Source organism: Pungitius pungitius, chromosome 8, assembly GCF_949316345.1.
Source record: "Pungitius pungitius chromosome 8, fPunPun2.1, whole genome shotgun sequence".
Taxonomy (NCBI): domain Eukaryota; kingdom Metazoa; phylum Chordata; class Actinopteri; order Perciformes; family Gasterosteidae; genus Pungitius; species Pungitius pungitius.
In genome coordinates this window covers 9215681-9232374 of record NC_084907.1, presented here as the reverse complement: position 1 = coordinate 9232374, position 16694 = coordinate 9215681, and the positions used below count along the sequence as shown (strand labels likewise).

At 43.5% G+C, this 16694-nt stretch overlaps 2 protein-coding genes across 3 annotated transcripts in view; one reads left to right on the top strand and one right to left on the bottom strand.

Annotated features, from left to right (window-relative positions):
- The window catches only part of LOC119229833 (calcium/calmodulin-dependent protein kinase type 1D), a 13985-nt gene extending 12864 nt beyond the window's left edge, over positions 1-1121 (top strand). For both annotated transcript variants that reach the window (XM_037490592.2, XM_037490591.2), the window contains exons 12-13: positions 64-159; positions 266-1121. In XM_037490592.2, coding sequence (XP_037346489.1) covers positions 64-127 — 64 coding nt within the window. In that variant the 3' untranslated portion in view covers positions 128-159; positions 266-1121. The remainder of the gene's footprint in view (positions 1-63; positions 160-265) is intronic.
- Positions 1056-16665, bottom strand: lamb3 (laminin subunit beta 3). The gene is made up of 22 exons (XM_037490589.2): positions 16478-16665; positions 15032-15186; positions 12360-12474; positions 11618-11691; positions 11311-11502; positions 10804-10867; positions 10543-10733; positions 10308-10428; positions 9773-9961; positions 9536-9691; positions 8855-9048; positions 8665-8761; positions 6151-6523; positions 5856-6016; positions 4095-4306; positions 3706-3912; positions 3436-3580; positions 3089-3296; positions 2736-2877; positions 2473-2649; positions 2004-2160; positions 1056-1919 (listed from the first exon to the last, which is right to left on the bottom strand). Exons 1-22 carry the CDS (start codon positions 16551-16553, stop codon positions 1780-1782), a joined length of 3546 nt encoding a protein of 1181 aa, XP_037346486.2. The 5' UTR covers positions 16554-16665; the 3' UTR covers positions 1056-1779.
- Positions 16666-16694: the final 29 nt, after the last annotated feature.

Genomic DNA, 16694 nt, shown 5'->3' with positions numbered 1-16694 from the left:
GTCATAGAGCTGGAATAATGTGTGTGTGTATCTTTAACCCGGGTTGTGTGTGATATGTCACAGTATGGATGATGTGTCCCAGAGGAAGGAGCAGCCGCTTCAGTCTGGAGTGTGTTCTGTCATGTGATGGCTGTCTCACCCCAGAAGAATCTCATGCAGGTAAAGTGTTGTCTGTCTCAGCCCAAATGTTCATGTTGGCTCTTCAAATTGCTGAGTCAAACCTGCATTCAATTATAACTAACTTTCGAAAATGTCTCTTTTTTAGTTTGTCTGTTGAGCTGACAGCGCTCAGTGACGTCCCTCTGGATATGACGGTGCTCTGCTGCTCAGCGTTTGAACGTCTGCAGTGGTTCTGTCTTGTGAAACGCACACGGCATATCTGCACTTTAACGTGGAAGGGTTACGTGTCTGTAATCCACAGCCCCTTAAACAGGAATTCAGCGATTAGAATTCATACAAGCTGTGTCACATAGATGACATTTAGTCATATAACTAAATACTTTTAAAATGCTTTGGACTCTAAAGCATTTTAAAGTTGAGAAGATGATGTTATCGTTGTATGAAAAATTGAATTGAATGGCTTGAACGTTGCATAAAGCTGATACTTATTTTACATACTGAATACCCTGTAACCGAATGAGGGAATTTACCATGTATTGTTATTTTCCTATTTATGCTGCACTGATGAATTATACATCCAGTTTCCTCCCTGACCTGAGAGGATGGGTGGTTGTTTTTATTACACATGGAGCCATGCAGGTGGAGTCACTGACCTCCAGTGTTTTTTGTGACGTATACATACGTATAAGTCGCTCATCAAGTGCCACAAGCTAGTAGAAAGAGTTCACAAATGTACTGACTTGTATGATTATTTTTGTAATATTTTCTTAGAAAGTATGTACTAACTAATCTTGATGATTATAGTGTTTAATAGATCTCCAATGAAACTTACAATTAATATGCTTTAATTTAAATACGGTGGATTCTGCTCAAACAATGTACACAACAAACAAACAAAACAAAACAACGTTCGACGTACAATTCAGTTGTGAAATATTCAATAATTCAGGTGCAATGCGGTGGAGTGTTTTGCCGTTGATAAATAAAATGTGTTTGCGGTCTTTGCTCCCAGCTAGTCAGAAGTTATTGTCTTTTTCTATAATGACTCATGATGAAAATCACGTCACATGACATTCAAAGGGTATTATTCAATATACCAGCTATAGATTCCATATCAATCTGATTATTATAGTGCTTTCAGAAAAACCCATATGCCACCCGGTTAATGTTGTGCTAGGTTTATGTTTAGTAACAAAGCTTTTTGTCTAGGGCTATTGAGAAATACATTACATATTGTCCAGGATTAACTTTAGTCTTCACACAGGACACAAACATCAGTCACCTGGATATACAAACACAGGAAAATGCTGTGTTTGTATATCCACCACCCCACCCACGCAGACTCACTCTCCTGTTGTGCTCTATATATTAACCATGTAACAATCACTCCGTATACCATGTCACTTAAAAAATACCGAATGCAAAACCAACCCTAGCTTCTGCCAATCCATGTTCTTCACAAACAGGCAATGCCAACTTTAAGTCAATCAACCCCCAATTAGAAATTTCTACATTGCCCACAATTATTTGACAACTGTCAGAGAAGAGGACGGAATGGTCCCCTTCCTAAAGTGGATAGTTTGCTCCCCGTAGGAGGTCATGAACGTGGCGCAGCTGGTGTGAAGCGGCAGGAGCAGATGCTGCTCTGCTCCGAGGCTTTCAGCCTTGACAGGTGCTGAGGTCTTCACCCTTCTGACGAAGTTGGTCCAAAAGTTCTTTAAGCTTAACGTCGAGTCCTTCAAGCTCTGTTGACTTCTGAAGGACCTCATCCTGCAGCCCACGGAGAGATTCCGCTTTACCTGGGAACATACCGGAGAGTACGAGTGAGCTGGGATCTAGCAAAGACAAAAGACATATCCTCCAGTGTGTTTCAGCTCCATTACCTTCCAGAGCCTTCATCATGTCGTTAGTGGAGTTGACGAGAGCTCCAGCTTCTTCCCGCAGCTTTTCCACTCGATCCCCCAACTCCGATCCTTCTGACCCAGTGGGTGGAGCCTGGTCCTTTAGACGGCCCAGCTGCTCCTCCAGGGTCAACAGGTCCTAGAAACACATTGACACATTTCAAAACCTCACATTTAATGGTTTCATCATGTTTCACCAAACCTTTTCAGGGACACTTTCAGTTACTCAGCGTTGCAAATAGTAATAAGTTCTTGACTTTCCTTTATTTTCAATTCACCAATTAAACGTCTCACCTTTTAAAATTGTTATTTTATAGTGATACCAATTTACTAGTTCTTGAAGCTTAACTTTGCAGTATTAGACACTGAAGAATACCAACAGCTATAAGCCAAGCCCTTACCACAAGTTGCTTATCTAAACTGGCTCCTTGTTGAAGTAAATGGTCCCCACCTTGTTTGCAGCAGCTGCTTCATCCTCAGCACTTTCTGCATTATCCTTAAGATTCTGGGCCAATGGGGCAACAGTCTGCAGCAGGTCCTTGAGCTCGTCCAGCTGAGGCTTCATTGGCGTTATTAGTTTTGATGCATCATCAAGAGCCTTCTCAGCTGGGGTAAGCTGTTTTTCTACCTGCACAATGAGAACCAGGACAGCTCAGTAAGGCATAGAGAGCAGCTTTGATAGGAACCAATGGGACGTGTATCCATGCTTCTTACCTCGATCAGGTTGGTGTTCAGGTTGTCTATGTCGTCCATGGTGTCCTGCAGTCTGCCCTCCAGGTCAGAGAGCGAGCCCTCTACCGAGCCAAAGCCATCCAGCAACCCGTCCACATCGGCCTTTACTCCCAGTGCCGTATCCCTGTGGATATTTAGCCAGATAAGAACAAACATAATTTGGACATAGTCAGAGTGATCCTTGTTAAGAGGAGAGAAAGGCTCATGCAGCGCCCCATACACCTCTAGAAAAACCATGCACTCAAAGTCTACTTTCCATAAAAGTGTTAATGTGTGATGCTGATAATGATAATGCTAAACATAAGGAAGTCTGGTCCTAGAGTGAGGAGTCCCACCTGGCGTCCTGGGCCTCTTGCAGCAGTTTCCGGGCCGCGTCCAGCTGCGGCTCGGCCTCATTCAACACAGATGAGCTGTCTGGTAGATTGGCCGCCAGATTCTTTAGCTCCTCCAGCTTTCTCATCAGACCTGCCAGGTTGAGAGGCAGTTTGGCATTCAGGATCCAGTCACTCACCTCCTGGATATGGGTCAAGTTGGAGGACGGGTCTGCGGAGCAAAACAGGAAAAGTTGGAAACCAAATTGCAAAGGAAGGAACACCTTCTCATGAATTCATTCATAATCAGACATTTCTACTGAAACTGATATCACTCCTCCCTCTACCCTCTGGACCAAAACCTACTTTACCTGATAGGAAATCTTTGAGCTTGTTCAAAACGTCCCGCGTCTCTTTCAAGTCGTCTTCTAGCCCGTCTCTGGCCTGCTTCAGCTTGTTGGAAAGCTTCTCTGCAGACTTTCTTACCTCGTTGGTTGTCTCCTGTGTTTTCTGGAGCTGTAGGGAATTGAAGAATTAAAGCTTCAGAATCTCCATTGTGTTTATATAGTCTGAGAATATGCTGTGCTATTCAGAAAGCATCCAAAACATCAGTCAGAAGAGATGTGAATGTGTTTGTGCACCTTATCTGCAGCATCTGTGATCTTCCCTGTGAGCTTGTCCAGCCGGTCTTTCACGTCTTTGGCATCAGCGTCAGCTCTCTTGGTCAAAGGCAGGGCGCCTACACACACCTGACTCTTCTCACAAGGTGGGGTTCCATCCGGTGGACACAGATCTCCGCCCGCACACTGCAGAGGGGTGCATGGTTCTGAGCGAACACTGCCACAGACCTGGAGGAAAAGAAACAGGTGAGCTTGGGTCCCATTTTGAAAAAGGAATCAATGAATAATGGATCTAGGGCACCTCCATGAGATGTTTGTGTCTGAAACATACTTCAAAGCTGTAGTTTTTAAAATACATAAGACACTATAATCCATCTCCATGCTAAATGAGACATTCGGCATCATGTTACCTGTTTGGCAGCAGGAGTGAGATTGGGCTGGGAGGCCATGCTCTGGTTCAGCTTGTGCAGGTCTCCCGTGTTGCCTGGCTGAACTTTATTTTGGAGGTCCATAGTAGCTTCTCTGATATCAGCTGACTCCTTCAGCGGCTTCTTGGTGGAAATCACCTTCTTGGCTGCATCTGTGGACTCATTGTAGGCGTTCCTAATTGCAGACAATGCTCCTGAATGGGAGAGAAAAGGTCAACATGAGCAGTGTTGGGAAAGTTCACTTTCTACATGAACTAGTTGAAAGTTCAGTTCACAAATTTTAAAATGAACTAGTTCAGTTCATAGTTGAAACTTCAAAATATTTGAACCAAGTTCACAGTTCCAACTAGTTCAGTTCTTTTTTTTCCATATGTTGCTGCAAGCTATTATTTTTCAAAATTATTGCCACAGCCCATATAGAACCACAGACAGCAATCATTTTATCAGTTTTAACACTGAAGCTATGCATCAGATTTAATCTTCATATCCAATTTTGAATCCTTATCCAACCAGGTTTTACATTAGCATTGAGGGGACAGCATTTCCCCATTGTTGCTTTAATGTTGCTGTCCATTCACTCCACACTAGCAGCAGCTGCAGCGTTCACCCCTACAAGTACATTCTCAAACACATGCTGCTTGAATGGTCTTGTTTAAATAAGGAATAAAAACACGACAGTTATCATTAAGGTGCAAATGTTTGCAAAGAAAGGTCAGATTCCTCCCATCCTCACCGACCTTGTCAGTAACTTCATAAAACTCTTTTAAATTATTATACGCGGCCTCTTTGCTACACGCAGCTGTCGCCTCCATGCATTTCTTTTTTTTTATGACGCATGCGGCGGTGCAACACTGGTGGCTGGTGTTGCCAGATTTTTTTTTTTCCGCTACTTGTTAAGGCGCATTTACGGTGTTTTCTATAGAAATCTGTCACACTATTGAACAATGTTAACCTGAAAGAACGTGCCGTTCATAGACACCAGAATGAACGAGTTCACAGTAACGTTCATCGGGCATTAATACAGTACGTTCAGTTCACGTTCGCCGAAAATATGAACGAGTTCAATGAACGCGTTCAGGCACAACACTGAACATCAGTATATTTTATATGACTCTATTTTATAATGTCTCTTTGAGAAACAGTGAAGTTCTATCCTTTCAACACATTTGCACTTTATGGTAATCACATGCTGTCTGGGGCCAAACGTTTTTTTTTTTAAATGTGTGTTTGAATATCTTGGTATACTGCGGCACTTAAACTGTCTTGGAACTTCATAAATTAGATTTCCCTGGAACGCTGATACTCCAATGAGCTCATTTGTATTCATATGTGATGATGTTATTCTTTATACACTAACCTGTTCTCTTGGATAATTACATCGTCATAAAAATGTACAACTACGAACTTGACACTTTTTGGAAAGGTGCAATCCAAAAGAATACACTTCTTGCAGGAATCGCCAATTCTCAAAAGTTTTTGTCAAGATCACAGCTTGGATTTTTTCAGTGTTTTTCCTCAAGTTCTTGATAATTTCTTATCAATCCTTGAATGGTCAAAATTGTAAAAGTGAGCACATAGTCCGTCTAAAAAAAAGGTAGAGATTTGGCCTGATTTTCATCTATATCGTGTCATTTTTGTTTTATAAAAGTCATTGGAGCGCGATGCACCAAAGCAACGAGTGCGGTCGAATATGCGTTGCTCACTGTCAGAGTGTACTAGTAATCGGAGGCTTTTCTGTCTCACCTGTATTGTTTTGACCGACAGAGTTGTTCTTTGCATCCATCTTGGCTTTGTGTTCGAGAATGAGGCTGTCCAGCAGAGCCTGCAGTCTGTCCAGCTCTGAGTTCAGACCAGGAGCTCTCTCCAGAGGTGAAAGGTCATTGTTAATCTTGTCGACCTGGTCTCTGTGTTCAATCAGGCATTTAATGAGAGAAAAACAAAGGGAGAAGAAATTACATTTATGATCATCAGGAAATACATTGTCACAAGAATGATGGGACGCTTACAATGAGTTTGTTAGTGTTTTTGATCTCCTCACCTGAGCTTGTTGAGTTCGGAGAGAGCATCATCAACCTGTACGACAACACTGGGTGGAAGGGAGATGGAGTTCTGGATCAGGTTCAGGCTGGTCTCCAGTTCGCGAATGCGAGGTGTGAAGTTCCCAAGGTCACCATCGACGGGACGGGAAGGTAATCTGAGGGAGAGTTTCTCCAGAGTGGAGCTGAGCTTCTCTCTTTGGGCGTCCAGGGTGAAGAAGCATGAGGGACATGTCTTGCAGCCGGGGAAGGAGTCACAGTGCCCTCGACTGCACGAGTCACAGCGGGTCCCGTTGACACCGGGCCGACACAAACAGGCGCCTGTCCGCTTGTCGCAAACCTCTGAACGAGTTCCTTCAGTATCACAGCGGCACACTGGAGGAGAGACAAGAGGATCAGATGAGAAAAAATCTATACTTTATTTTTTGGGTGGACAACGTAGATCCTTTTGAATAACGTGCCAACAGACATGAACAACTGCCCTAAAGATCAATGTACCTATGACTGATATATTTTTTTCTCCTGTTTCTTAAATCTCTGTTGTGTACAGTTATGGTTATACACGTTTGGATCCCACATTGAATTAATTTAATTCAAAAGGAAAACTAATCAATGAAAATCTAAATTTGACCGAAAAGGTTTCATTTCCTTTTAAATAGATATCATGACTATTTGGTTATCTTCACTCATCATCATCATGCGATACTGTCACTGCTCCACGTCTAACAACAACAAGAAACACCGACCAAACATTGCCTTACATAACAAGTAGTGATAGTTTAAAGAAAAAATTCTTAAGAACATTTCCAGAAACGTATGTATATATTTTTGTTGTTGTATAGAGCAGTGTCCTGGACCTGTCCGGCTACAGGACCCACCCTCATTTTATTGTTCTCACTTTCTCAACGAGCAGCGTGTGCTGCCGTGAACCCCCCCATACACTTTCCAAAAGCACTCATAGGAGGCAGATTCTTCCTGCACAGCAGCAGTACAGTGAGAGCAGACAAACCCCTCCGTCATCCAGAATGGAAATGAGCATGCATGCCCAGACCCTCATACAGAGACCCACTTTCAAGTTGTGACATTAAGAATTTAACCAGTTGATCTAGTTCAAACAGGTTTGAGAGCTGGAAATAGTCTGTGCTAAACATGTGTGAGTCTTAGTGTGTGAGTCTAAGGTACGTTGCAACCGGGTTCAAATGTTCAATTTTATAGACTATGTGTTAAAATCAAGGTTTATTTTGTTTTACCAGGTGCAACACAACCAACAAACTTAAACCGCTGGTGGTTTACTGACACAGTTACAGTAACCCACCAGATCCTTCTTTCCTCCCTTCAGGAACTTGGTGTCTCAGACTCTGCTCTCTGCTTTCTCTCATCCTACCTTGACGGCCGCACTTACCGGGTAACTTGGAAAGGATCTGTGTCGGAACCTTGTCCTCTTACTACTGGAGTTCCTCAGGGCTCCGTCTTGGGTCCCCTCCTCCTCTCTCTCTACACCAACTCTTTCAGCTCTGTCATTCGCTCGCATGGTTTCTCCTACCACAGCTATGACACTGAACTAATTCTCTCCTTCCCTCACTTGGACACTCAGGTGGCAGCACGGATCTCTGCCTGTCTGACTGACATCTCTCAGTGGATGTCCGCTCACCAACTGAAAATCAACCCTGACAAGGCTGAACTACTTCTCTTTCCAGGGAAAGACTCTCCTACCGTGGACCTGACAGTTAACGTTGACAACTCAGTGTTAACGCCCACTCTGACTGCTAGGAACCTCAACGTGACACTTAATAACCAACTCTCCCAGACTCCCAACATTACAATGGCAGTACAATCCTGTAGCTACACGCTCTACAACATCAGGAGAATACGACCCCTTCTCACTCAGAAGGCGGCCCAGGTACTGATTCAGGCTGTCTCCCGCCTTGGTGATTGTCTCTCTCTCTCCTGGCAGGTCACCTTGCTCGCCAATCAACTTCTGCAGCTCATCCAGAATGCGGCAGCTCGACTGGTCTTTAACCTTCCTAAATTCTCCCAGACTACTCCACTCCTCCACTGTCTTCACTGGTTACCAGTGGCTGCCCGCATTCCAGTTGAAAACATTGGTTCTCACGTACCATGCTGTGAATGAATGGGGTCCAGTCTACATCCAGGACATGGTCAAACCCTACATTTCTGTCCTTGCTCCGAAATAGCGCAATGAGCTCTCTAATGACCTCAGGACCGCAGAGAGTCTTTACATCTTCCGCCGCAAACTAAAGACACACCTCTTCAGACTATAAACTTAACATATAAATAAATTGTAGGACTTAAATTGTACTAATAATGGCTCTTATCTGTAGCAAAATGTAAATCGGATTATTTAATTAAATTTTACTGTTGTTTCTTGTTCTTTTATATCCTTATGGTTGAAATGCATTTATTGAAAGCCACCTGTCAAAAGCATCAGCTAAATGACATGTAATGTAAAGGTCTTACATGCCAACCATCCCACAGTAAAGGGTGTAATCACTCACATTTGCAGCCGATTAGGGGGTCTCCGTACGTGTTCTCTGCACACTCTGTACATTTCAGGCCTCCAAAGCCTGGTCTGCACTGACACTGACCTGTCAACTGGAAACACGGAAGCAACGGTTTACCTCGATCCAAATGCCTAGTTGTCATTTAAATTATTTAAAGTTAAGTTAAATATTCCAGAGGTCATACCTGGTCACATGTATCACCGTATGACCTGGTAGAGTCACAGCCGCAGGGTTGGCAGCATCCTGTGAAGGGCGGTTGCCAGTAGCCTTGTGAACACACTTCACATTTCAGGCCTTGGAAGTGGGAGCGACAGGAACACTTGCCAGTAATCGGGTCACAAGCATCCGACTGGGAGCCGTCTGTAGAACAGGAGCACTCTGGAAAGCACAGGTAACATCAGAGATCCCACACAGGTATGCATAACTAGGTTATTAGTAACAGTCGCGGTGAAGAGAAAGCGGCCTCCTGGAAGTGGTGTAGTAGACCCTGAGAAGAAGCTCTGCTCTGTATGTTCATATAAACGACTTATGAAAACTTATTGACTGGTGATTATACCCTTCAGAAAACAGAGATTACATTTGCCAATAAATCCGCTAACTGTTAATCACTGCTCCTAAATTAAAACATTGAAGCGAACAAAAGTTTTTGATTGAACAAATATGATCAGCTTCAATCAGCGCACACAAAGATCAACTCTGATCTTAAACTTTGACACTGTGAATAGCCGCAAACACTTAACACTTAACATTTTGACCTTATCAGTGGCCTACATGCCCTGGGTACAGGTGTGTCCGTTTTGAGCATCTAGGAGTAATCTCATTGGTGTTCCAAACTAATCTGTGAGGAAGGTGTTTATTGACTCACCGGAGCAGCCCAGGGGGTTGGAGGGGCTCAGGTTGTAGTAGCCTCTCTTACAGCGGTCACAGCGGGGACCTTCAACATTCTCTTTACACAGACAGGATCCAGTGCTTTCGTCACACCGGCCCCCATTCACTGTCCCCTCGGTGTTGCAGATGCAGCCTGCCACCGACACAAACACCTGTCAGACTTTGGACGGTGCTAATTTCAGTGTTCTTTTCATTTGATGGCTGAAGCACTCACGGATACAGGCGTCGGGGCGGTCCATTTGGCTGCGGGGGTTCGTCTGGAAGCCCGGAGCACACTGGTCACACTTTGGCCCCGTGGTGTGGTGCATGCAGCTCTCACATACACCTCCACTCCTCCGCCCAGTGGCCTCATACCGTGCCTGGTCAAAACGGCAGCGCTGGGCGTGGTTGTTACACTCACAGCCTGAGGAGAGGGCCGAGGGTCAGTATACACCATATGGCCCATGTGTTCATGATACAATGCATACATTCGACAAGTGACTTCCTTCAATTTATACCAAATAAATGTTACATATAAAAAACCAATATTGCTTTCATTATGTATTTTTTACTAATACATCAGATATTGTGTTTATTTCATTGTGAGTGACAATAGACCATCCATAACAGAAGACTCAAGGTATTTATTGATGGGCAACTTGTAAAGGCATTTCATGTGGTGTGTGACAGATGTTTTTCTACAATCTGTGAAGCTGAAAGGCACAATAAGGCTGTTCACTGAGACCATGAGCGTGTGAGGGTAGTCTTACGTTTGCAGATGTGGGGGTTGCTATCCTCAGCAGGTCTCCAGGGCAGATCCTGGAAGAGGTCCGCACAGCGCTCACAATTGACCCCTGCTGTGTTGTGCTGGCAGTCACACCGAGGGTGAACCTGCACAGACACACAGAACAGAGGCTCAAGAAGAGAGTTTTGGTATGACATAATTGAGCTATTCTAACAAGCATTTTCTGTGTCTACCAGCTACTCTACCACCTGCAGACGTACCTGCACGCTGTCTGGCAGCAGGTTGTTGCTGGTGTCGGGCAGGCATTGGTTGGCGTGTCCGTGACACATGCAGCTGCCCATCACCTTCATCTCCCTCAGGGCGAAGAACCTACTGAAAGCTCTGCCCGGAGGACGCGGCACGTCTCCCAGCTCGGTGAACCTCACCCTCAGACCCGTTAACGGAGACGCATCTGTGTGAGACATCAGTCAGTCAGCGTGCCTCAACGTTCCCACCGCTCTACTCAAAGTTCAGTGACTTACCTTCTATTATTTGGCTTTTAGTAGTGGGGACATTGGCATACTGACGCAGAGGACTGAATGTGATCTGGAGTGGAGACATTTACACCATGAGATGCTGAGAGAAGTCTGTGTCTTTAACCATACATTGGATCTGCTTATTGAAAGTGATAAATTACCTTCATCATATAATAAATACAGGGTATTTATGCTACAGGTCGTAAAAATATATATACATAAAATGGATTGAGTATATTTTAGTTCAAATCACATATAAAAAATGTAAGTTTCATAACAAGAGATAAAATGTTCTATTGATATTACGTTCATATAATAAAACAAAATGTAGAGGACCAGTGTTGCTTAAAATAAAATGTAAAAAAATAAAATGTCCACCAATAATGAGAATAAGCTTCAGATTAAAGTAACAATAACACGGATGAATAAACAGTATTAGCACTGATGTTGGTCATGTAGATATTACTCTAGAACAACAATAATGATTGCATTAAGACTTGTTTTGGTCCTTACTTGGTGGTCCTGGTAGGGGTTTGCCCCAGTAGGGGGCAGTGTGGAGCAGTATGGGTCATCTAGGCGCTGAGGCGACGTTGTGGGGATGCCAGGGAAAGTTCTTCCACAGTCAGTAGCCAAGTAGAGGGCAGGCTGCCAGGACCGGCCGTTATCCAGCGACCTCTCGATGACAAAGGAACCGGGACGAGGACCCTGCACAGGACAACACAGATGCTCTGTTAGCACCGAGGTGAGCTCCATCAACTGTGAAACAACGACTTTGAAGTGATGATGATGGGATCCAGCAGTAATTGCACACTCTTCTGACCTTGAAGTTGAGCACCACGTTGTCGAGCTGGAAAAGGTTGTCCAGGTCCAACTGGAGAGTGACCGGGCTCACTTCTGCAGAACACAGCGTCAGGACCACATTTAAATGACGGATTCATTCAAATGAGCAGTTCAAATAGTTGTCTGGCTCTCTGTAATTACTGCAATATGTATCGTGCTTATACTCCATCACTCATCGCCATCAGGCTAGGCCATCTAACAGGGGCTTAACACATGTGTCCCTATCTCATGCAGTGTGGGGTTCTGCTTGGTGATATGCAAACCTAACAGCTCTCACAATTTGGTATTAAAATGCCTTGATTGTAAATGACTCAAAATATTTTTTATTTTAAAATACATCTTTATTTCCTGCAAAAAAGATTTATCGGCGGATTATGTGAGCCACAAATCAACCAATTTTTACCTCCATTTATCAATCCGTAACTTTTTGAAACAAGAAAGCTGTATTTGAAGCTGTCGTGCTACATTCTAACCATGCTCACTTTTATTTTACTTTTATTGATATTATGAATCCCTCTTTTTAGTATACACTGCTCAAATATTCTGTATCATTGGGGAATACATTTTTTTTTTTTTTTTATTACATTAATGAACTATTTGGGAGGGTCCTGAGGTGAGGAGGGATAAGAACACCCAGAGAAACTAAATACATATCCATAAAACAAAGTATACTCTACTCCTGCCAATAGAAAAGTATTCTCTTTGTTTTATTCTTTGCCCACCTTTCACAGACTGCCACCACCGATTCGGACCAGAGGTGGGCAGGGCGTCCCGCACAGTGTGGGCCAGCTTACTGTTTGGGTTCCTGGAGTCACATGGACAACACTCCATCTTCCTCTAAAGAGCAGAAAGCAAACCAATCAGTAACAGGGAACTTTTCTGCAAAGTTTCATTGTGGCATGTGGCGTGTGCACGTGTGTAGTTGTGTCCCTGTGCGTGTCCCTGTGGTTTGCGCTGGAGCTGACCAAAAGACCAAAGACCAACTTCCAAATCTGGCCTCTTTTCCTCCAGGCTGTGCCAGTTTGATAAGCAGTGTCACTGAGCAGGTCACACCGAAAATCAATGAGTCACAGACGGCTGGCAGCTTTACATTGTGCTAAAGAGCGCTTGGATTCAACTACACGTGGGAGGGGGGGGGAACTTTGCCCCATTTCCATTTGGAACAGAGAAGAAAAAAATTTGTTGTGAAATAAAAAGTCGTTCCACCAGACAGAGTTAAAATCAGATGTATTGTAGATGTCAAAAACAGAAAAAAAGAAATAATCATGAAAAATGAATCCAAAAAAAAGTTTTACGTGGTGAATTGTCTACTGACCCTGAGCCGTTTAAAGCCCCAGCGAAGTGCGCAAACACAAAAACCTCCTCCGTGTATTGAATAAAATAAGAGCTACGTTTGGGAAGGTATATACAAATATTCCTAATTCAAATGCTCTGATCACTAACAGCTTTCTCCAGTCGTCCTGAAGCCCCTTCTCCGTCTTGGGGGCCCTGGACATGGCTGCCGCTCTAGCACTAAGACCATGGCCGCTCTCCATGTGGGGAAAAGCTCCTCCGGGTTGCTGAGTGTTACAACATGAAAGCACACTTTTGTTTCCCGCTCCAGTGACGCAGGGTGACGTGTCTTTTCCCACTCAAGGAAAAAAAAGAACAACGATGCAAGTCGCCCAGATGTGTTTTCCACCGAGGACCCGAAAGTGGTTGGGTCTTGGCTAAAATGCCACATAACTTTTGTTTGAAACCAGCGAGCATTATCCCCTCTGTGCTATGCTGAACTATACAGCTGCACAGGTAACAAACTGAGTATCCTTAAATAGCCGCGTTAGGAGAGTCTGTATACATCAACGAGAAGCAGACATGAGTCAAACACAACAAATGGTTAGAAAAGTATTTGATCTTATTGAACTTCACCCTGTGATGTGTTACCTGCACGACTGATAGGGAGGCTCTTCTTTACTTTGTAGGCCGACATTTTTTTCTTTTTTAAAAAGATTTGTGGATTTTGAGTGTGTAATCTCAAAAAACACACACAGACACACGCTGGCTGCCAGTTGTCTGGTTGTTAGTTATGGTTTAAAGTCTACCGGGGGCGTGATGATAAGAAGAGTTTAACTGAATCTGTGATAGGTGATTTTCTGCAATAAACCTGAATGTACTGTATGCATGTATGAAAAATCGTCTGACAAAAACAGGTCCTCCCTGCAGCATCATCTGAACAAGCCATGTGGAGTATTGGTGGCTTCGGGGCTCTGCGGACCTTTACCAGCTACAGCTTACTAACGGCAGTTTATCTTTACGTTCCTGGAGGCAGAAACTAACAAATCGGCCCGTTCCACAAACAAGCGCTGCAGTAGTATAAAAGTAACACTGATGAGTGCTTTCGTCTTCATCATGGTTTGTCTTATGAGGTAGTCACGCATGCGTGGGTTTGTGTCTGATCTGAGATAACGCTGAGGGTTCTTTTCCCTCGCTCTCCCAGTCCTTACAAGGTGCAGCTCAGTTGTAAAAAAAAAGAAAGAAAAGGGGATGGGTTAAAGAGCCCACGCCTAACGCAGCTATCCGTTCCCTTAGGCAGACTCAACATACGTCAGGTATTAATGTTACGAAACACCAACACAAACGTATGCCTTTCTGTGCTGCTTGGGTGTGACCGGGCTCACTTCTGCAGAACACAGCGTCAGGACCACATTTAAATGACGGATTCATAGAGGAGGCCCAACTCAAATCCTTACCTCATCATAAGCTATACGGACCCTCTACGATACAAGACAGAAATGGTGTTCCTATTATATGTCTGTATACACAACACCACGGAGAAAGGTGTATTACAAACAAAGGGGTTAATCTTCTCCCTTTGAGCCCAACACAGAAATTGCAACATAGCAGGCTTGACAGATGCTCACTGTATGTCCATCTTATTACAAAACCAGTGTTTGAATCCAGTAATGGGCTGTTTGTGCTGAGACAGCAGACGGGCTGGTAAGGGTTTATTCAGACGGTTGGTCAAAGAGTACAGTTGCAACATGATATGATGCTCTGGCACTGAAATCAGACTCTTTCACAAATGGCACGGTTCATTTGTGAAAGAGTCTGGATTCAGTGCCAACCCCCCCCCCTCCATGCTGTCTGTATGCTTACCATGACCCCTGCACCACATCCCCTCCCGACAGAGCAAACCGCACGTAGAGACTGTGCGTTGTCACGGAGAGCATAGGGCTTTGTACCAAGCCATTAGGCAATATTTTAGATCAATATTCACACAGATCTATAATACTCATTACTCATTACTTGATTACTGTGGCATTTTAGAGATTGCTACTAATTCAGTGGAAAAAGCGCAACACAGGACTCCTTGTGTCCTCGGAGATGTACTTTAAACCCGGGACGGGGCTCCTACCTGTTGGTATGGGGTGCAGTAGATCTCGGAGCCCATGAGGCCGCAGGTGGAGGAGGCATGGAGCAGCTGAGCCCTGCCGAACAGCAGGTCATTGCTGGGGGGGTAACAAGCCCCCCGAGAGCAGTCAGTCTGGGCTTGTGATGCTGCAGTGATGGCTGTCAAGAAGAAGCGCCACCAAATGACACGCAAGGTTACAAAGTGTTTTAAGCACGTATCTGGGAACAACACCAGGCATAAAATACATCAATAGTCCAGTTCAACGGTCCTTTAAGGATCGCCGACTCCGCACACAGCAATTGAACCATAGAGCAGACATTTCTTTAATTAACACAAAATGTGGATTCATGACAAGAACACACTTGATCTCTTGAAACAAATATGTTCTTGTTTAGTTTCATCTGGATAATACAATCTTTATCTTTTCTTTATTATTTCAGTTGAGCCAACACCATGTTTCAGGAATCATAAAATCAGGAATCAGGAATCATCTATTACCAAAATATGTCAGACATACAAGGAATTTGACTTGGCGGTTAGTGCATGACAGCAGACAGTTTGACAATGGACAACAAGACAACAAATAAAATGAAATATAATAAAATATAATGCTTTGAACTCTTCTTCAGCCCCCATCTCTATGTGGATACAGTGTTGTAGTAAACTAGCATGAAGGGGCCTCTCCATCATTATGATGCTATTGGATGTTGGGATTTATTATTAGCCAGGAGAAAATGTCATTACTAATATTAATAAAATGATTGATACCACCGATCAGGGGCCAGTCACCCATCGGTGAATCAAGTGTCCAAGTGGTGTTCACTCAGTAGTATTCCACATTCAGAGTAGTCAGTGAAGGTATGAACCTGAGCGCCGATAACATCAACCAGCTATTACCACAACACATATGTACAAATAATCACAGAATAGTTCCCTGCTGTGTGTGTGTGTATGTGTGAGTGTGTGTGTGTTGCATACTTTGGCTTTCTATGTGATTTTCTATGGAACTGTTTTGCGTATAATGACATTTCAAAGTACCTTTCCTACTACAAGTGTCACGGTAAAGCTATGACCTCTGTAATCTTTGAATAAATACACAAATTACAGTGTACTCACTAATAAGCAAACGGTTCCTACCACATCGCAGCCAATTTTCACAAAAGATAAAAACAACAGAAATATGAGAGTGACTGTTATACCATAAAGATACGTCACACTTCTATATATAATCTATATATTAATATATTACTCTTGTCTATATATATATATAGCTTGTCAATATATATATTGACAGGTTTGTTTCTTCCCCTCTGCTCATACAACGGGAGGGAGTGTAATCGGCTGATGAAAGACCTGCATGCTGTTGTAAACGTGTGGTGGGTAAAGTTCAAAGTTCAAAGAGAAAATTTAAACATGAAAGCAAAAGGTAAATCGATAAAGAAATCTTACCAGTTAGAAGTAAAAGTATTCTCATGTTTCGTCCCTCCAATTTAAGAGTCTGGAACAAATGAGAAAAAAATAACATAAATTGTCAGCAAGTATCTGTATTTGCTGATGAGACCCAGTAGTATGGGGTCTTTGAACGTATTGTTTTGCTCTTTTAATCTGCGGCACTGCCAAGCTGCTGCTTTATAAAGCTGGTCTCACCTGGACGTTGTGATACAGT